This window comes from Triturus cristatus, chromosome 7, assembly GCF_964204655.1.
Source record: "Triturus cristatus chromosome 7, aTriCri1.1, whole genome shotgun sequence".
NCBI classification, from domain to species: domain Eukaryota; kingdom Metazoa; phylum Chordata; class Amphibia; order Caudata; family Salamandridae; genus Triturus; species Triturus cristatus.
Window position 1 is genome coordinate 942,776,615 of NC_140590.1, and position 23,008 is coordinate 942,799,622.

The 23,008-nt window shown below is 40.7% G+C and overlaps 1 protein-coding gene across 2 annotated transcripts in view; it reads right to left on the reverse strand.

Annotated features, from left to right (window-relative positions):
• Nucleotides 1-4,589: 4,589 nt before the first annotated feature.
• The window catches only part of GFPT2 (glutamine--fructose-6-phosphate transaminase 2), a 74,835-nt gene continuing 56,416 nt past the window's right edge, over nt 4,590-23,008 (reverse strand). For both annotated transcript variants that reach the window (XM_085617931.1, XM_085617930.1), the window contains 7 exons: nt 20,815-20,935; nt 17,606-17,763; nt 16,533-16,647; nt 14,297-14,424; nt 12,915-13,082; nt 10,041-10,202; nt 4,590-6,445 (listed from right to left, as the gene is read on the reverse strand). In XM_085617931.1, coding sequence (XP_085474057.1) covers nt 6,401-6,445; nt 10,041-10,202; nt 12,915-13,082; nt 14,297-14,424; nt 16,533-16,647; nt 17,606-17,763; nt 20,815-20,935 — 897 coding nt within the window. In that variant the 3' untranslated portion in view covers nt 4,590-6,400. The remainder of the gene's footprint in view (nt 6,446-10,040; nt 10,203-12,914; nt 13,083-14,296; nt 14,425-16,532; nt 16,648-17,605; nt 17,764-20,814; nt 20,936-23,008) is intronic.

Below are 23,008 nucleotides of genomic sequence, written 5' to 3' on the forward strand. Positions count from 1 at the left end.
ATTAGCATTTAAAAATACCTTAGAAATTCACTGAAAAAATCACAGGTTTCTGGGATGTTATAGTTAGTAGGACTTTTCACTCATGCAAAACCAGAGAAATGTGGCCGTTATAGTTAGTTCAGCTAACTATAACTTGCGCCCCTGCAATGCACTGCTGAAATCGTCACATATTACATCATTCATGACATGGTCAGTGCCTTCACTGATGACATCACTGATGACATCATCCATGTGATAATCTGATGCACCTCCTCATACCCTAATATAACCTTTGATACTCCCACTCTAAAATACAGACTACCATTTTCGAAACCATAGACACACCAATACCAGTTAGTGCATACCCACTCACTAATTCCTAGGTCTATACACACATCCACTCATTCACCCATACAGTCACTCAAACATGCAGTCAACCATCAATACGGCATTATCATATGCACTCACATATCTATACAGACACTCACACACCGCCACTCATCCATAGAGTTACTCGCACACCTAGTCAGTCATGCAAAGAATCAATCATACTCCCATTTACTCACCTATACAGTTATAAACACACCACCTCACTTATTCAAACATTTACTAACACATACTTACACTCTTATACAATAACTAATACAAGCACACACTGATCCATACAGCCACTCTCACAATCACTCACTCTCACATATAGTCATTTATACACTCCAACACTCACATATACTGCCTTTCACATATGCAGTTACTCACACATGTACCACTGAGGCATCCATTGTCTCACCAACACACTCATACCCATACTCACCCACCCATACAGCCCTTCACAGATGCACTCTTGAACCCATACACCCAGTGAATCATCCACTCACACATCTGTGCACAGAGTCACACGCCCCCCCACCCACCCACACAGACACTCAGGCACCCATACAGATACTCAGACAACCAATCAATAACCCATATAGATCCTCATTTAGCTACTCACCAACTCATGCAACTGCTTACACACCAACTGACAAATTAAACTGTGTGAATGTCTGTATCAGTCACTAACCCATGCATTCAGTAAGACACATTTAATCACTCACTTATACAGTCAGTCACGCATCTACCAAATCATCCATCCAGACACTTATACACCCATTCTTCAATACACCTTGGCATATATATAAAACAAATTTAAACACACAGTCACTGGATGATGTCATCAGTGATGTCATTTGAGATGTCATCAGTGATGTAATCAGTGATGTCACTGACCATGTCATGACTGATGTAATATGTGACATCATCAGCAGTGCTTTGCAGGGGCGTGAGTTATAGTTAGCTGAACTAACTATAACGGCAAATTTCTCTGTTTTTGTACGAGTGAAATGTCCAATGAACTATAACGTCCCAGAAACCTGTGTTTTTTTTCAGTGAATTTCTAAGGTTTTTTAAACGCTAATTTCTAACTATAATGTCCCTGAAACCTATGTTTTTTTCAGTGAAAAAAAAAATATATATATAACGACTGCCATTTTGGGGCCATCAAAGTGAGGGGTCTACCGGTTTTGCAGGATTAATGAGGGAGGGCTCTAAAAACGGCATGGTGGCGCGACTGCGCAGTTAATGATCACAAAGAGAAAAAGCTCGAGCCAATGAGCTTTTGCTTGGGGGACTGCTAACTTGAAAGGGGAATCTTTTATTTAGGCTTGAATGTGATAGAGGAAGCTTTTTTTTTACTAAATTGAACATGAACTGTCATGCAAAATTTAAGTGGTGACTTTAAATGTTATGAGCAATGTTTAATAGTAATTTTAAAGGGCCACCTTGTATGGCCCTGAGTGGCTTGATAAATTCAGAGTAACGCAGAGCACATCACTGCAATGGGCTACTCTGTCCAGGTAAGACGTTCCATGTGTGAAGCATGGGTGTTCCCACACATCCACCCATGGATTCTGAAGCATTTCCAGATTTACCAATACTGGTAGACCTGGGAATGCGTCAGAATGCTTTGCCTTCCCAGGGAAGGCTTAACAAGGAGAAAGAAAGTATTTCTCCGTGTTGCATCCTTTTTCTATATGTGTGCTGTGTTCTGCATTCTGCAGCACACATAGAAAGAGGAAAATGCCACAGGGAATTGTTTTTGTGCAGGATGGTGTCCCTTCCTGCACAAAAACAATCCTGTGTTTCAACACAGGCAGCCTTGCACTATGCTGCAAAGGTACATGCAATGGTGCTAGGCAGCACATTGTGCACCAGCGTTGGGAAAAGACAGGAATGTGCCGTACAGAACATTCCTTCCCATTTCCTTTCAAACAGTGCACCAAGGTAACTTCCTGTGCCGGCTGAATTTTTGTTAAATATGCCCCTATATTCTTGTCAAAGGTATTTGTTTATTGCGATAGATTTAATTTCCCATATTTTTAAATCAATATTTTGTCCAAACACCATGATCTACAAAATACAAAGGAAGCTATGAAAGCTTCAACTGATCAACATCCTACTCCAACCTCTGTTTATGCTTTTGGTATGTGGTTTGATTATCACCTCATTTTTGCCTTCGTGTTCTTTGCCTGTCCATTTAAAACCTTCTTTTACCATCAATATACTACAGATAATTGTATAAGAACTGTTTGCAGTGCTTTTTACATGAGTAGGATTACTGCCTGAGTTAGTAGAGCCAGCACGTTTTTAGTCTTCTTGCTGAAAAACAGATGCCGGCCCACATTCCTTTAGGGAATGGTTCAAGCCTTTTGATTCAAAAGCAAACTGGAAGACCATTCTAAAAACTCGCATGAGGTTAGTGAGCCAAGAATTGTTTTCACTTCAACTACAAGAACTCAGTGATTTTTCCCAGTTTAGGAGTAGTAAAGTTAGGACTCCTAACTTTAGGACTCCTAAATGCCTTCTGTGAATACCGAAAGTCTTAAAGTTAGGATTTTTCTCAGTTTAAGAGTAGTAAAGTTTGGCCTCCTAAATTTAGGACTCCTAAAGTGAGAAAAATCCTAACTTTAAGGCTTTCGGTATTCACAGAAGGCATTTAGGAGTCCTAAAGTTAGGAGTCCTAACTTTACTACTCCCACACTGAGAAAAATCCTAACTTTAAGACTTTCGGTATTCACAGAAGACATTTAGGAGTCCTAGAGTTAGGACTCCTAACTTTTGTGAATACCGAAATGAGTAAGTGCCTTCTGTGAATACCAAAATGAGTAAGTGTCTTCTGTGAATACCAAAATGGTAGTAAGTTTAGGATTTTGTCTTAAGTTAGTTCTGTGAATCGGGCCCACCCATCTTGACTTTTGAAGTGGCCATGCCCCCATCAGGGGTTGGTTTCCTATAGCGCTGCTGTGACCAGCTTAACTTATCCGAAAGTCCCACACCTTCCTTGGAGGTGAAAGGTTAGCACACATACAGCAACTTGCTTAGCCAGTTATTTTGCCCCTGTGGATGTTCCTTCATTGGCGCATTCACATGTGCAAATTATATAAACTCCGTCGTATGGGAAATACCATTGACTGAAATATTCAACATAGTCTTCTTTTCATTCGCTATTATGGACCAGTCATCCTGTAATCAGAAGCATTTTTAACCTATGCAAAAAATACATAGTTTTGAGCTGTAGGGCTAGAAAGCCTCAATTTTTTTCATCAAGCAATATTTTTGTAACATGGCTTGTGGTTGGTTACAAGACGTTATTGTGTAACCACTTGGGGGCAGGGCATTCAGGAAAAAATGAAGCAACTACTTACAATCCACTCCGTATTTCACAGTGAAGGTGGCAGCTGTCTGTACATCAAAGAGGGGCAGATCTCCCACAGGCAGGTGCAGTGAGTGACTGTACTTGCCTGCAAGAAGATGTATGGGGGCTATTGGGACCCCATTTTCTCCCTCCATAGGGTTGCCGTCAGGGGCTGCACTGACCGTGTGCCACCTCTTTGTGGTGCACTGTCAGTGTACCTTCTAAATGTCTGTTTGCCTCTGTGCACGCATCCGTAATTGGGTGTAGAGATAAAGTGATACCTTCATTTACATGGGGCCAATCCCCTGTGCAATTGAGGGATGACCTCTCAAGCTACCACCGGCTCTAATAGTGTCCCAGCTCTACCAGTATTACAGAAGGGGTCGCCCAAGCATCTGTTGCCCCTTCTGTGCTCGGAGGTGCAAAGAGTGGGCACACACAACCCTGTGTGCCTCTGAGCTCTATGCATTATAGGGACCCTCGTAGGTAAGTGCTGTAGGAGATGCAGTCTTCACAAACATAAGTCTGGAATCACTTAAGCAGAAGATCACTTCTTAACATGTCAAGACACTACATCATGCCCTTTCCTTATACATAGGACAACCTAAGCAAGCTACATTGCAACAATAACACGGGGTACAGCTATTTAGGTCCATGATAACTTGTGAAAATTATGCAAAGGCCTGAAAGATATGGTTTTGCAAGCACAGCTCTTCCAGATCGATATACAAGGCCATACATCACCTGAAGCTGGGTCATTTGGGCTCTTTTGTTTGATCCAGGGACTTTTATAAACGAAATCAAATGCTCACTGAACATTTCTGAAATGGAATTTATTTATACCAAGTGCGATTATAATTTAAATTAAACAGTCACAAAATGTTTCTTAAATATAATTTACTCATGCAACATTACTTCATTGTAGAACATATTACCAAAGTACACATCTTTGGTGTTAGGGTTTACACCCGCCTTTGCTCTCTGGAATGTATTTGTTTTTTCAAGTTATACAAAAATCCTTCATTCGTTAAGCGCACCGGATGTGATGTGGCAGCACTAGAACGTGGAGTGTTGTTTTTTCATATATTACTGCATTATGGAGAATCTGGATCTCTGGTTTACTTACTTCAAGGCACATGTCAAAGATTTGCATACATAGAAAAATGAGAAAAAATAATGTGCATTGTTGTTTCCACACTGAATACACAATCTGACATAAGGGATATTTTTTCCGTAACTTACAACCTTGTTCATACTCCTTATGAGTTACAAACCCCTGTACAAGCATTCATGCAAACTCCTTTCCAGTTGGTGCAAAATGTGTTTTCCTGCAAAGCTGACTGATGCTGCACGCGATCAACCTCCCATTTTCACCTGGCTCAGTATTACATTATGCTCATTACGAGCATCTCTGGGCGTGCTGTTTCTCACAAAACTTAACTTATTTTGTCCCACATCTTGATTCTTGCTGATGCATCAGCCTCCAAGTCTAGAATCCATTATACGGGTTCAGATTTCTCCTGGTATGAAAGAGAAGCATCAATACATATTAGGCAGACGGTGGAGGCCTTTGACATATAAGGCAGTTGAGGTGCAACCGGGGTCGGACTGGGACATCAATAGGCCTGGGCACCAAAGTAAAAGGGGCCGACGATAGCGAACCGGATAGCTAAAAAAAGGTGGCCCATGTCTGCGTATCGGGCCAGTTTTGAGCTTGTAAAGACACACTGTACAAGTATTTTGCAAGGTATGACAGGCATTTGCGTTTGCTGCGGGCAATGTTTGTATTAATATCAGGGAAATCAACAGCAAACACCGGCCCACCCGGCCATAAACAAGGCCCGCTAAATGCTGAAAAACCAGCCTACACATTGACCTGTCAGACCATCCCATCGGGCACTGCCTGACTGCCCTATAGGGAGGTCCGACCTGGGTGCAATGGAAGAATAAAATAAAAGAACTGTGATAGGACAATAGACATCCAGCGTCTTTTCCAACTCTGCATCTAGATTGGAGTCTGGGTAAAAAATTGCCTACAGCTGGTACGGGGCGATAGATAGTGCCTTTTATTGGAGACAGTGGCCACTGAAGTTTCATTTTGTCTCTTGCCTAACACTAACAGCATGAGTGAGCTCCGAATATATATTGGCACGGGTCATCATAGGCTTTGAAGCGGGGAACGCACTGAAAATATTTCCCTGGTGTAACTTTTGACATTGCACTGATAGATATCATAGACAGGTAGCAATTTACAAAATAATTTAAACACTTTTTCTGTACAATTGTTGTCATAAATACTTTTAGAATAGTTGTTACAAATTTTTACTAGTAAGATGTTCACAGTTTCTCTAAACAGAGTCTAAATATGTATACATAAATATATATCTATATATGTATTGCACAGTAGTAGAAGAGAAAAATCTACACAGCATATGTAAACATTTTTTTCCTTCTTTTTGGTCGATATGAGTACTCAAACCACAAATGGCTTTGGTAAAAGCATTCTAGGTAAAGGCATAGCACTCGGGCCTCCCATATCACCAGGCTACGGTATATAAAAAATATAAAAATATTGAAATCCTTCGCCTTAGTTTACAAATTTCTTTTGAGCACAAATTATTTGAACTGTCCAAAATAATTCACAATTCAAAAGAAGGGCTGACACGTCTTCGGGAATATTGAAAGAAGAAGCTATTCCACTGTCACAGATTTGGCCAGATTTCTTGGAAAGTCAACCTAGAACAAGAAAAGAGTGTTATAAGCCCGAGGAGTGTTATATAGTCATTGTACAAACGTCATATCCATGTGTTTGCATTTCAAAAGAATATATATAATTCAATAATATAGACCATTAACATTTAGTAAGATAGCATGACCTCAGATGATTGTCCAATATTTCAACTATAGATTCACTTATTATGGTTGCTAAGTTTGAGTTTGACTGAGCTAAAGGCACTTTTGCTAAGCATGCATTTTCGCCATAAGGCAAATGTAGAGGTTGAATAATTGAGGCAACTTCTGCAGAGGATGGACAATTAATCTGGTCCTAAATGTACTTTTCAATTGGACTGCTATCAGTGGCAGGTTTTGTGTACATGGACAGTTTGGAGGTGGCTGTCAGACCACCAAACGACCTACCCACTCTTGTGGTGTGGGAATGTTGCACACTTTGTGGCTACCAGTAGATTGTGCAGTGTCAAGATGGCGAATTGTGTATGAGCAACTTGAAACAAAAAGAAGCTTTACTGAGGGGTAACACTTCAGAGCTCATCAATGTAATATTTGTTATTGACCTGGTCAGTCCAGGTCAAGCTGAAAGATGTGTGTTTAGTGCACACATGAGTGCTGTATATTGTTTGAACTGTGTTTTCTGCCTATGAGCCAATTGAAACCAATAGCCAATATCTGTCACGCAGCAACACGGGATCAGTGGGACATAAAAACGGGATCCTTATTTGCAGCTCTTGCTTGCTTCTGAGATTAGAACTTGAGTTGCATGAAAGGGTGAGAGAGTGAGGGGTGAGTGAGTGCAGGGGCGTTGACCCCCTACTGCAAGCCACTACACCCCAGACGGACTCCTTGCACCCATTCATTTGTTGCTTTAGGGTGGGGCTGAGGAGCTCTTTCTCCTGGCGACGATTAAATGGGAAGCTGTGTTAAGTGAACTGCGCATGTCAGATTGGCCAGTGCTTTTCATATGACCAGCCTGACATGCACAGTTCAGGCTTCCTTAATCAACATTGCGTGGAAGATGAAAGAGCAGAGACACAGTCCCATCGGTCTCCGATGGAGCGTTTTGCTTCCCGGACCCAGCCAATCCTCGCACTGCTTTTCTGCTGTTTGGTATTAAATATAGTATGACAGCAGTGCGTGGATTGGCTGGGATTTCTCAGCATGTACATCTTTGCCAGGGAGCGCGAAGCAGGAGGAACACGTCTACTCAAGATAAAGATAAGTTTATTGTTATGTTTGTTTCAGTGGTTAATTTGTAAAATAAAAAGTGCTGGGGCTCTCCTCAGCGCTAACAGGAGAAATGTGCTGGTGCAAACTGCCTCCTAACTTGAGCCCCGGCAATTATTAACCTGGAGAGGACTTGGCCTAATGGGTAGAGCTATCGATTTCGGAGCTAGAGAATCCGGTTCGAGTGTCAGCGTGGCTCAACATCCTGTGAGTCTGGGGAAAATCATGGGCGTTCTAAGTAAGTGTGTCCTTAACTGGTGCTGTAAGCACTGGTGCCGAGGATTAGGTGCCGATGCTGAGCACCGGAAAGCACCGGCTCAAATTAAGCACTGGTTTGTTTACTTTCCAGCAGTACTTTCAATATGCTGCAATATTAAATATTAAATTTGCATTGCAGAGGTGATTGGAGCACATTCTATTTGAATGAAAAGTACCTTTAAACAGAATGAACCCCAATCACCTCAAATCCATCGTTCGTAAACCAGTTTTTCGTGCCTCACCACTTTGGAAAGTCACCAGCCGCCGCTGAGTGAGTGAGTAATTCCTTGAGATACATTTTTATAATAAAGCACACAAGAGACTAAACCAGTCAATGCTTTGTGTGAATTTAGGGCGTAGATAGTGACTGTGAAAGTTAACAAGTGGACAACGCAGTCCTCCACTGCACTATAAATGAACTCATAGTGAAGGGAGAGGATGTGGCCTAACTGCTAGAGCGGTCAACCTCTAAGATGGGGAACGGGGTTTGACTCTCGACAGGGACACTTAACATCCTGTGATTCTGGGCAAATCACTTAATCTCCCTGTGAATAACAAAATGAATGTGTCCGTCTGTAACGCAACTGGTTCTCATGCAAAGTGCTCTGATACCTTCGGGTTGAGTTTGCGCGGTATAACCCCCCAAAAAAAATTAGTGCCGCTGCTTGAATAAAATCATCAAATTTGTTTAAGTAGTTCACCAGATACAGAAAAAGGTTGTTTTGGGCATAGGAGAATGATAGATGACAACAGGGTGCATTTAGAGCAGATAATATCTGCTCCCTGGCTTTCAGAACTGGGGTTTGTCTCCTTTCCCGAAGGCAGTCAACGTATCACTATTTCTTTGTTTTGTTATAGCCCTCCATTTCTAAACTCCGACCAGCAGTGAAGCATTGTGAGTCACTCACTCTCAAGCGATGCTGCAGGGTTTCAAGTGCTGATGGTCTTAATATGATGCGACCTGCCATTTGCTCTGCCACCCTGACCTCTTAGAAGGGTGCAAGATGGATTAGGAAAGGAGGAGAACCAGTAAGCCGAGGTTGCAGCACCAACAACAAAAATGTGCAGGTCTTTGCAGCTGCCTCAAGTTCGCTGACTCATGCAGGCTCAGTCAGTGATGAGTCACACCTACTGTCTCCTTCCATCCATCAGCAACTGGATATACCTGCCAAGAAACTAGCTAGAGCAGTAGGCTCTGGCACCAGAAAACTTCAAAACTAGCCCATGAAGCATCATATATATGTGTGCCACTTTCAGTGGCAAGTTCCTGTAAATGTAAGTCCATCCAAGCAAGAGCTTTAAGCTAGCCAGGATGACTATTGATGCAAAGACTTTCACTGAAGGCAGAATGCCGTGTGGTCATTCAGTGCTGTTCGTATCTGGGCCTGACAAAGTAATCAGCAGGTGAGTCATACTGGCTCGAAACCGAATGGACCACAAACCCAGAAACATTCACAACATTAAACATTTTATTTTGTGCCCTATTGCCCTATGTACCGTTATGTGACTTTGTCAACTGGACCCAAGACATCCAACTCCCTATAAAATGCAAAGCGAGCACAGTTGTTTTCATTTGTTTGGATAACATATGGATAGTTCCTGAATATTCCCATTTCAGGTGCTGTGGGGGAATGTAAGTGTACATAAAAGACTACTGCAGGGGCACTACTTTAAATGCTCAAAAAATGGCTTTTTTAAATCGGCCCCAAAGTGTCTGTGTGTGATTGATTATTGCTATGTTGCTCATCAGAGACATTAGCAGAACATTGGGAATGGGGCTGAGAACGGTGATGCCCTGAAGATTCTAGCACACAGTAGAATATTTAGCAAATACATATTGAGGTAACAGGTTCTAATTAAAAATAGTAGCAGAGTCACAACACGTTTTGGCAAAAACAAAACAAAATGAGGAGCAAATTGGCTTCCAAGACAATAAGAGAGAGAAGCATACAAACATGCTTGTTCGCCATAGGAATTCTTAGGATATGTGCAGTCGAAACCATACAATTTATATGTTACTGAAAACAGACTACTTCTCCCAATAATTGTTTTTCGATTATCCAGGATATATATCAAGATGATTTCAACATGGAACATTTGCAATTCAACTTACATCAAATCCTCTGAGAACAGCCAAATGGAATGAGAGTAACTGCAGAGGGATGACGCTGAGGATTCCCTGCAGGCAGTCCACCGTCTGGGGGAGCTCGATGGTTTTGTACGCCAGTTTGCAACTTTCATTATCTTCTTTGGAGCACAGGATTATTGGGCGCCCCTGCAAGAAAATTGTTTTTTGGTCTGATTTAATGATCTATGCAGTGCTTCTATTTGTCCATAGTCCATTTGTCCAACGCTCTTTTGATATATTACAACCCCGCTGTCTTTGACACCATAACTCCGCAATCAAACAATACTTAGGGCTTAATTTAAAATTGGGTGGACTGGTTACTCCATCACAAATGTGACGGATATCCTGTATGCCATATCACAAGTTCCTCATATCCAATGGCACTTGTAATATGATGGACAGGATATTCGGCACATTTGTGATGGAGTAACCCATATGCCAAACTCTAAATCGGATAATTAATGACTTGCAGTCACTCACATACAGCCCCACTAATCCTCCCAAAAAAACGTATAAAAATACTCACTGGATTAACCATTAACACTATTCCAGAGTAGTGTGCTTCTCGCTGCAAAGCACTTCAATGCCTCATCAGGGAAAGTAAGCCCTTGCAATACAATGCTTTAAGTAACAGTGGGTAAGACAAAGCACACTCAATTCCACTCACCACTCCACACCCATTCTTACAAAGTTGCCTAAAAAACACAACAACTGTCCTTTGAAGGTGATAGGTAGCTTACTGTTATCTCTTAAATCCCCCTTATCTTAAGGTTAGCCATGTGATGATTGGTGACAAACTTAAAGCTTTACAGGGACATATTTCTGCCATTCAAGAAGGTAAAGTGTAATTGTCTTGAGATGTAATTGGTATAAGGACATATTAAATAGTTCATCGAGGTACAAGACCACAATAACACTGAGATGTGTCAATTTCACAGAGAAAACACAAAAATTAAAATTCTTGTCCCTGGATAGGCAGGAGGTAAGAAATCAGGGTATTACAAAGAAAAACTGGGTACGTTAATGCTGCACAGATGCATGCCACAAAAAAGGTTGACTTTGCACATACGTGTTGCATGACAGAATTAAAAAAACAAAGTTTAGTCCTTAGAGTGTACCTAACCTCACTTTAAGGAAACCAGCTTCCTGCCTTGAAGTTCGACCACTCTCCAACATGTCCACTCAAAACCTCTCAGTGACTAAAGCAAGGATGGCCTCCAACTCCCACTGTTACGTATGCCACAATAGCTGTCTACAGTTGAACAGGGCATCATAGTGCAAAATACAGTAGTTTCTGCTCGATTCGGTTGGAGGAATATTAAGCATTAGACTTTACCATGTAATTCCAATATATATATATATATATATATATATATATATATATATATATATATACACATATATCTATAAAGGCCTGACACCCATGAACCACAACCCAAGAGATCATAGTCTCTGAGCCAGTGCCCCCAAATGGCCCGCATGTCAAAGAAGCACCAAGTCATATTTTAGACCCGAACAGAAACAAGCACAAACAACTACCATTGGAAAAGTGGTAAGTGAATTCTAGCCTGTCTCATATGTCCTAAATTATTACAGTTGATCACTGCTGGGCCCGAACTCTTCACAGAACGGTGGGATGCGAGCTGGTAACACACAGATTCATGAAGACATGCCTCAAAATCATAGAAAGAGCTCTGGAATCCTGCAGGATCAACAGGGGATACTGAGTGATCAACCCCATTAAAAGGCAATGTTTTTATGTGTCTGCCGAACATATTCTGAGTATCCTCTCCACCGTCCATTTCAGGGTGGTGAGCTAGGCATGAAAAGGGTGGTGGAAAGGTGATTAAGGGGTCCATAGCAGGGTCCCTGTGACACTCCTGGGCATGGGGGTGCATGCACGGGGGTACAGGTTGTGCCCCTCTGGAATTGCATCCCTGTTCCTGCATGGTGTGGCATGAATGCTACACCGTGCAGGAAGGTGTTACAGGCACCGTCACAGCGGCAGGCTGTATTTTAGGCTCTTCTATGAGGCTAACAGCCCACTGCTGTGAGACTGCTGCAGAACCGTCCGCCCAATCAAGATTAAACTCCTATTCCAGCGGGCTGGCGCACCACGGCTTTGGCGGTCCTCCAGTGGACGCTGCAGTGGCGGTGCCGCTGGAGGACCGCAAAAGGGGTTACAAGGCCCAAAGCGTTTAACCGTCTCAAGAAAATGCAGCCTGAAACAATGTCTCAAGAGGGACAGATGATTGCTGCCACTCACTGTCATCGTTCAACACTGTAATTCATCAAGGTGACAAACTGTAGCATGCTGACAAGGAAGCCGGTGGCACAAATAAATATTGACCACTGGGAGGGAAACGGATTGAATGAACACCACATTCCCTGCCACTGGCCAGGCATCTGTTTCACTGCTGAAACCATTGTCTTTCCTTGTCACACCTAAACTGGCAGCACAGTAGGGACACAAAAGCAGATATCAGAGGTAGTCAAAGTCTATTGAACGCTCACAAACACATAAGTTGGTGGATGTCCTCAAGCATTTTGCAGGTACTTTCAGACCGCGGTTAAACATGCTGAATTGCTATTTCATAAGCCAAGGGTACGAGTGTTTCTGGAAAATGAAAGAGAAAAGGAGTGGCTTCAGGGGAAAAATCCTCCCCATAAAAGGAAGGACTAAGAGTGTGTTTTTGTGCAATAGACACACCTATGAAGCATGTATTTCCAAATATTAGGAGTTGAGTCCTGTAACAACAGCCTAATATTTATAACCTGTATAGTCCATAACATACAACACTGGATTTAAAACATCACCAAATATTGTGTATGTCTGTAAACTACTTCCAATTCTCTCACCTGGCGGGCAGTAACCTGCTGGAGTGCATTCTGGCATTTTGTGAAACACGGATCCTTCATAATGATCATGATCACGGGCATTTGCTTGTCTATCAGGGCTAGCGGCCCATGCTTGAGTTCGCCTGCTAGAATACCTTCAGAGTGCATGTAAGTGATCTCTTTAATTTTCTAGAAAGTAATTGTACAAAATAAAAGTTTAGTCAAACCAACATGAAATAAATATAAAGACAATTTTAGAACATTTACATTTCTTGTTCATTTAAAGAATATAACTGAAATCACATCTTTACCAATGCATATTCTATGCTAGTATTTTGAAGTGCTTTGCGGCAAAGGAGGTTAGCGAGGAAATGATAAAAAATGTGGACATTTAAGCTAAAACAGAAAGATGGCATTAACTTACAATAAACAATTTATTTTTTAAATTGTGAAACATTTGATGTAATAATTCTTCACGATTGAATCAGAATGTGACTCTTACCATTTTTCTGTTTCAGCCCATCCCATGTATTCATTTGACATCAGACAGCATAAACAGAATTGGTTATCAAGTTATTAGTTGTTTTTTCTTTCAATACTAAAGCCCCAGCCTGAGTTTTATAATCCCATATTGCTTTTAACAAGCGCGTTCAACTACCATTAGCACGCATTCTAGAGAGAATAATTGTGAAGCAAGTTTCCTAAACATTATGTAGACTTGTTTTTGCTCCAAATCCATAGCTTGGGTTGCGAGAAATGCTCTCATGAATATTTATTAATACTATAACACCAGCCCCTAGTGAACACAAAAGAAGCACACCGGCTTAACAAAAATTTGTATTTTGGTACCAATTCCCTTCCAAAGCCTAAAGGAGTTGGTCTTTTCAACCTTAAGATTCTCATTGGGGATTTACCGCAATCCTGATTTAGCCCTAAATGTGTTTACAATTGAATCAGCATTCTACGTTTTAAGTGCACTCTGCATATTATTACTTGCACACACGTCACTAAGAAAAACAAGGTGAAAATGTGTGCATGGAAAAGAGGTCAGGATTTGGAGGAAAACAAGGGAAGTTTAGAAGCATTGATTCCGGAGCTAATTTCCTCGTTCAAAAGATGGAAAACCCTGCGTGTGCTGTCATTTATCACTAAACCGTACAGCACCGCATAGTACCACAGGTTTTAGGAGTGGAATTACTTTATTGGAAGTGCAGCAACCCCCATAGTGTCTATTGCATGAAATCTTACGTCCCATAATCAGGTGCAGCTTTGATCACTGTAGCTTAGCCAGCATGTTCTATTTCAGACATTCAACAGTGAGCATCAATAAATCTAAACATACCAATGAAAATAATAAAGGATTTATCAAAACACATCAAAATATAACAAATTCAAAGTCTTACCAAGGCACCTTCCAAGCATGTGGCATAATTGTATCCCCGACCCATCACAAGCAGAGATCGCTGTTTGTAGAGCTCATGTGCCAAGTCATTGATCTTCTCATCCAGAGCAAGAACTTCTTTGATCATCTCTTCAAGATAAAGACAAAATATGTGTTATATGAATGCAAGGCATGTCATTGATGCCTTTGTCACACTGTTACCACAACATTAGAATATCGCTGAGTTGAAGGAGGCCATGGCATAGCATCATGTGAATATGTGTGAGTATAACTAAATGTGTGTGTGAATCAATATAAATATTTCATAATAAGCAGCAATTGCCAAAACATTAGCCGGAATTATAATTAGGGATTCAACATAAATTCTTAAAAGAGTAAGCTTTTATGAAACACATAATACTTTATTTTATTGCCAAAAAATCAGAGAAATTAATTGAACATTTATGTAATTGGGTCTGAATTGTTAAAAGGGAGCTACATTTGATAGTGTCACAGCATAACAAATTCATTAATTACATAACACAACTAGGAGAAATGGTAAATGAGCAGGTCTTATGCAATAAGAATTGGACTTATAAACTGCATATTAAGATCACGGAGGGAGGTAGGTATTACTTGCCACTAATACAAAATTTAAAGCAGTTTAGAAACTCCACAGATCGAATCAATGAACATTTGCAAGATTGGGATTTGTGAATAGTAAGTGTATGCATGTATGTCAATAATAATTCGTTTTTGTACATGATTTGTTTATCAATTCAGTTATGACATAAAGTGATTCATTACAAATAAAATCAACCTGTTTGATAAGTAGGTATCATTTTGCATTTCAGGTATGATGAAGAATACAATGAGAGGTGCAAAGTCCTCTAAGAATGACTTTTCAACACGGATGCATGTACAACTGATGCAGGACACTTAGGGGCAGATTGATGAAGAGCTGGTTTTGTCCTTGTGTCACAAGCCCTTAAGTGAAATTTACTATACCACGCAGAGCCGCACAGAGCCACCTTGCGTGACTCTGGATGGCATAGTACATTTGGAATAACACAACACAGTGCAAGTCGCTGCCTTGGATTACTCTGCTCTGGGAAGGTATTCCAAGGGTAGAGTGTGGGTGTTTCCGTGCATCCACCCATTGTTTTAGGGCACTTCCAGATTTACTAACACTAGTAAACCAGGGAATGCCTCAAAAGGGCACACCTTCCCAGGGCAACACACTTGGAAAAAGGCTCAGAGGATTGTTTTTGTGCAGAAAGGTGTCCCTGGCTGTAATGCAGGCCCTCTTGCACCATGGTGCATAGGTGCATGCGTTGGCACTTGGCATCCACAAGTGCACCAGCTCAGAGGGAGAGCAGGAATGCACCATATCTCAGTAGATATGGTGCATTCCTGCCCTCCCATTTGACGCAGCGCAGAAAGTTGTCTTGCTGCATTGCGTTGTGGCAAACATTAGTAAATATGCCCTTTACAATGCTAGTACATAGAAAATTAAGGTCACTTTTATTTAAAATCAGTGGTCTAAAACAACAGATTGGGGTTGAAATATATATGGTGCCTTTATCACAAAAATAAAGCACTCCAGGGATGCTCCTTGCTTTAATACATTCAAGTGGTATCAGAGGCTAACAGGGAAAATAGCCTTCATTGTTTAAAAGGACACTTAACCCTTCTGGTAAAGTAACTGATAGCATTGGAAGATGTCATGGCACACACATACCACACTTACAGCCCCCTTACCTGCCTTTGAGGAGATATGAAGGTTTGATGCTAATTTTCATTTTCCACTCCTTTTGTGGCTCCTTTCTATGCATTTTCAAAGATTTTCTCAGAGCGAAAGGCTAAACTAAGTCACTTCTTGTGTTGATATCTGGGTTCAAAATTACACACAACGTGACTTCTTGACGTATCATCAGTGAACCAAAGGCACGTGATGTCACCGCCACCCACTATGGTTCGGATGCAATGACAGAAAGGAAGCACCTTCTGATGAGTTTAAGGTATGATATTCAAAATAAACACCTACAATGTGAAGATGGGTGTAAACGGGTGACATTTTACTGAATCTATAGATTTGCCTGTATGTTAGGCACTAATTACCAATGTATACTTGTAGTGTCTATAGGCTGCAGATAATTATTGTACATTTCGTGCTTGTATCGCATGAGCAGTCCTTGATACATGTCCACTGTGCAAATCAGTTTTTTGAACAATGCATGGATGAGGCTGTAACATACCTGGTAAGGACTTCAAGCCATTTATAATCTCCTGTCTTCTTTTCTGCAACGAAATACGGTCCTCGGACATCATCAGACCAAACAGTACTAAAGCAACGAACTGACTAGTGTATGCCTAAAAGAAATCACAATGAAAAACATGAAAGGTCGATTCGAGTTAACAGTGAGCCACAATCTGTAGACGTTCTAAAGCATAAATGATCGTCATCACTCTATAAAACGACTATGACTTGACACATGTTTGGAGACAGGCACTGTTAAACACACGCAGATGCGCGCGCACACACACATACACGCACACACATATGCACACACATACATACACATTTGTAGCACAGCTACATTCCTGCAAGCCTGAATTTTCAAAATTCACCTATGTAGTATAGGGAGACCGTTTGACATCCATGGCTGAAACATGCCCTAGTCTAGGAACCTCTAGCAAAGATAGGTCTTCTGGGAAATGGGGATGTATGTCAAAATGTCTAATAAAAATATATCAACCTGCAACAAAGTAGACAGAAAGATGTCGACTTGCACAATATCGACAAAGTACACATAAGTAGAAGAGGGAAAATGAACTATTCTAACATAATTTCTACTTGTCATTACATTATTGTGCAAGCAATATTTCACTGCATGTCAATATATTGTAGTTGAAATAGGCAAACATATTAAAGGAGACTTTACACTGCTGCAAAAAATTCAGGCAAAACTTTTTTAAACAATTTTGCTGATTGTGTGACATGGAATGGGGCAAGGAAATTGTAAAACACAAATAAAGTTCACTGATTTTGCCTAATCCTGCTCCTCTTTTTCACACTCTAAATGCGGATAACAATATTTTGTCATTTCTTATTCTAAAAACAAAGACAAATCGCATGCAACCTGTATAGTTGGTGTTTTGTGTTAATGCAAACACTGTTTTCTACTGCCTATGACACAATACACACAGACCTGTGTAAATGGATTTGACATTTTTTGCACTGGTGCAAACTTTCACTACTATGACGCCAGGTCTTGTGAATATTACACAATTAATTGTCATTATTAGCATTTCTAATTGTTTTACACACCTTTGTGCTTGCCACACCAATCTCCGGGCCTGCATTGATATGGACTCCACAATCTGTTTCTCTCGATATTGAACTTCCCACAGTGTTTGTTACACCGCACGTCAAAGCGCCCCGGTCCTTGCAGTACCGAAGAGCCATAAGAGAATCTGCAGTTTCGCCTGTAGTACAAATCAACCATGGCTTTTAGTTATTATTTCCATAAAATAAAAGCGTAAAATGCATCATGGATAAAATACAACCAAAAGCAGGTCTGGGGAGCTTTTATGCCAGAGAATCTCCAGAAGGTACACAATATGGCATTTTTGAACAGTGAAATAGAGAAATATTATAGCACACATGACTGGTGAACCCACCACAAGAGGGTGTTTGTAACCAATGCATTGTTTATTGGTTAGGCCTAGGGTCCACTTCTAGAAGTAAATTTGCCAGAAAATATATATGAAGGGAGGCAAAGGGGAGTAAGCTAGATATATTCAAAACAATAAACCTGAAAGAAGAGTCAAATATTTGTTAGTGGAAATGTGCTCTCTGACATCCTCTCAAAGCATGTTTTCGAGATAATGCCAGTGGATAACTTTAGAAAGTCCAAAAACAAACAGTGAAACAATAGGACAATTCAGGGAAACTTGCTGTCTCCCTGGCTCTAATTTCCATACTACAGTTGTGATGCCTCTAGTTAAAAGTAATAATGAAAAGAAGCAGCTGGGCAACTGTAATAAGTCATTACAGTTGAGTTGGGACATCACAAAGCCAGCTGCTGAGCCAGCAGCAGGGGCGTAGCTAGGCCTTTGCCGCCGTTGTGACGGTAAGAGCTCAGGGGGAGGGGAGGTGTGCTGGCGAACTAATCCTGCATTTGCCCCCCTGCATGGCCGCAGGTAAGAGCTGGGGGGAGGAGGCCGCTGTCCCCATAACTTGTGATGCCACCCCCCTTGCTACGCCACTGGCAGAAACGAAGGCCATGAAATATATATGTTCTATTTTATTTGTGTTCAAATGAACAGGGATTAGCAGAAAGGAGATGTCAATACAGAAAACATAGACTCTCTCTGCATGTTTCTACACATTATGAGCCACAGCATTTTTTAAAAATCTGACAGAGTAAGGTGCTTCTAATCTCTTTTTTTAAACAGCACACACATTTGTTTGGGGTGTGTTTAATTTAGAGCAACCGATTCGGCTTTTTTTCTTCATGTCTGCAACCATACTCTTTCTTACAAAAGAGCACCTTCCTGAAAGAGCACTTTCTTGTAGCAGACACAAGGATTTAAGTGGTTTGATGGAATAATTGTGTGGCTATGTATGACATAGAAATAAATACACTATGCCATACAAGAAATGCTGCCTCAGAGTTTTGTACTATTATAAAGGAACTCGGCCTTCGGCTTTGTTGCTTTATATGGTCACAGAACTCCTTAGTGACTTGCAATATTCTTAAATCAAAAAGGGGTACCTAATCCCATATAGAAGCATGAGCAAGCAGGCGATTTCTATGGACTGCATATCGAGGCTCAAGAACAAAACCTGGCATCTTAGGTGATCCAGTGATTTTCAATATGTTTTTATCTGTTTCCCATTGTATGCTTGCCAGTCGGCTCACAATAGATTTAAATTAAAAGCATCAGACTAGCTCCAAATATCCATGAGTGTAGTTCAAATTGTTATATTGACTCCATAAAGTAGTGAGTAGTTCTAAGGCTGGTATGCTGACTATAACATTCTTTATACATGTGGATATATGAAAAGCCAAGCGGCCAACTAACATCATCACAGCAACACTGGTCTTAATTCGGGCATAGACATTCATTGAGTTTTTTACCCATCATGCCACATCAGAGAGGAACCAGCTATATGCAAATTAGTCTTGGTCCTGTTCCAAAAGGAGAAGTCCAGCTTGAACTGCCAGATTAGATCTGTGCCTTGGACTCGATTTTTGCTGCCCAAGGCAGTTTCCCATGAATAAGATGAATTTAAGCAATCCGCAGGAGATGAGAAAACTGCCCTGATACTCATACCACGTACCAGCTGGTCTACGCATGTTCTGCTCACCATTGGGGTTGTGGTTTGGGAATCAAGAGCAACCTGTGCTCATATATGCTCTAGCCTGCTTGAAAACCAACGAAGCATCAGTACAATGACATCTCCTTCTCTGTGTGGAGTGTGGGGCATTGGCCCAGTGTCACTGTGCCACGGGACTCAAGCTGGTCTCTAATGAGGTGGCCCAAGTAGGCTGAACCTGTTCTGTAGTTGGGTGTGTTCCCACAGCCTAGCCTGGCAGCTCAAGCTTTCCATGTGAGCACGACCAAGGCTGTTTTCATTTGACTTGTTCCTGGGTGAGGTGCATGGTGGGCCAAATGAATGATGGAATTGATTGCAGCCCAGAGTAATTACCAGTGGCTGAAATTAATCCAAGCTATCCAAGCATCACTTTTTTTGTTCTCTTCATCTAATTGGGGAAGAGTGCCCTCAGCAATAGGGTCCCTCTTCTGGAATTTGCTATTCATACATTGCAAATATCTCTAATGCTATTGAAGGGAAAGCAATAATCTAACAACATCAATAATCTGTGTGCCCCTTTTCTCTGGTAATGATGCATTTAGGAGTGTGTAAGAAATGTTGAAAAATTAGTATCAAATCAATATTAAAGTGAAAGGTAACCCGTGATGAAATGTATATTATAGGTACAACTATTTGACAGTGCTTGCAGACCATTACTTAAAATGAACCAAAGGGTTTCGAAATATTTTAGTGATGTTTTCTATATGAATATTCAAAATGTAATCACATTTTTCTAGCCAAGTATTCACTAAATAGATATGTCACACTTAGTGTTTTGCAAACGGCAAAAATAGTGTAAAGTATACTGGGAATACTGGGAAGTACTTACTTTTCTGCACATCCTGCTATAGACCCTACCGGGTCTTAAGCAACATCACAAACTTTCCTCCCATTCAATGTGCTAGGTTTTCCAAAATTGTTTGTATTTTGTCTTCAAGAATGATTTGTTTGACTCCATTAACACATTTTTTCAATAGAAGTGAGTAGGCCTTATAAATGTTACTGATGAAGCTCAACCCTCTTTTACAAGGATGTTGGCTTACCACATATATAGGCAAATAATTGGTAAATATTTATTTTGGCTCTTTCTTCTTTCATAGAAATTAGCTTGACATTCACACTGCAGGAATATCAAGAAAGGCAAATTTACTCACCTGACTGACTTATAAAAAAACAGACGTCATCTCTGAAGACGGGGGTGTTTCTGTCCATGAAATCACTGGCAAGTTCTACCATCACAGGTAGCTCAGTCAGCTCTTCCAGCACTTGCCGGGTCTAGAATTGAAATAAGCAGCTGATTTACATGCATAGGGCAGACATTATTACATTACATAGTTCACTATGTGTGATTTTCAACTAGTTTTGTAGATATAATTTCATTCTCATTAATTCCTCATTATGTTACAATTGCCAGAAAGGTGGTAAAGTCTACTGCTCGTTCTTCTCCTGTGACATGCATATCTGAGACAAAGGAAGCAACTGTGAAACCTATAACTGCACGCTTGCTGATTTGGGACAGTATCATGAACAGACACCTTTGCGCAGAGCAGAGCTTTGTACTTCACTGTCTTCAGTGGCCTCTTAGCTAGTATTTTACAGAGGTCCAGTTCTCTTTATTTATCAGTTTGGCCGACAATATTTGACCTTTTCTGCCTTATGCAGAAGTTCTTTTATGTCAATGTTTGATGTGATTTATCCAATTCCTCATTATTGGACGTCTACTTTGGAGCTTTCTGTAGAACGTGAACACAGCATTCAAAACTAATGGAAAAGAAAACTAACCTAAATTGTAGTCAATAAAGAATATTTTGCAAATAGGCATTCAAATTTCTTTGCTCATATACTTAGACACTCTAATGATTCCAGAGATGAAAATTGCGAAAACAAAGAAAGTAGATGAAAAACCATGTTTTGGTTACTATTTGCTCCTTTTGCAAAAAAATGGTGGGGTAATACTTTGAATAGACAAATATCTCTTGAGACAAGGCTGTTCACCTGTCTTTGTCTGAAATAAGCCTCTATGATTTCCCACTCATACGTCTACTTAAGTGAGTCCCCTTTCTATAGGGCCTTTGTGCTCCTACCCTCTAGCAATTTCTCCCATGGGGCGAGTGACACAGCAGACGGGTGCTGTCAGGCTCATTAATGTTGATTGAGCCCTGAAGTAAAAAAAAGGAGGCCTAGAATGGATGACCAAAAACAAAACTGCTGAATAAATACAGAATAGCAAATTTCTGCATAGCGCCTTTAACTCAGTTCTAATGAAGGTCTAAAGTTAAGGCCCATAAAATAAATCTCCCCCTCAAGACAAAAAATCAAAAATGAAAACATGGAATTGGGCATGGAAGAGCTGCAACCTGAGAACTTAACTCAATTCTAATGAGAGTCCAAAGTTAAGGTTCATAAAATTAATCACCACCTCCCAAAAAAAGAATCAACAATGAAAACATGGAATTGGGCATGTAAGAGCTGGAACCTGAAAACTTGACTTGGATCAATGAACAAACAACATAACTTAATGTATGTATATATGTGACTGATAAACAAGACAAAAACCTTGTTACAAAGTCATACATTGAACTTGTACAGTGGATAGGACAGAAGGGGGAAGGACAAAAAAGGGACAGGTAGAATGCTTGAATTTGTATCATCCACTTATGGTTATTCTAGGCTAAATTAGTTCCATAATTATTTGCTTTTGGTGTCAGTCCAGATACGGACCAATGTTTTTTCAAATCACCCTGGCTTCAAAAGGACCAGCCCAAAAACCTCTCAAATAGGGAGGTGGGGCATGGGAGTACTAGAGTACAGGAGTGTTTTATGGGATTACAACACAGATGGCAAGGGTGCTTGTGTGACAAATATATTGAGGGCAGAGGAGAGAAGTAGAGTTGTAGAGCTCTGAATGGTTGTAGGGCCTTAGCGGAATCTTTAGGCTAGACATTAGATTGAACACTAGGAACTGAGAGTAAGTCGATATATCACACAGGTGCATAGGCATCAGTTGGAACATCTCACAAGCTGTATATTTTGCACTAAGGGAAGATGGCTCTTTTCTCACACATGGACATCACTTAGAATATTTGTGAAGGAGCTCACAGCATAGTAAAGTAATTTTTCTATTGGTACTCTCGAGGGGTTTTATATTAGTTCATTCAAGGACATCTATTTTGATGAGGTATTTAACCTCAAAAGGGTCGATGGTTACATTACACTAAACGGTATCCTCTCATTTGCTGGTCGTCTTCTCTTCCCACTCCAAACGGGAGGTGTAACATACTCTCAGCCTTTTATTTAATGGCTCAGTCAATGAAATACATCAGAACATGATACAGTGTTCTACCAAGT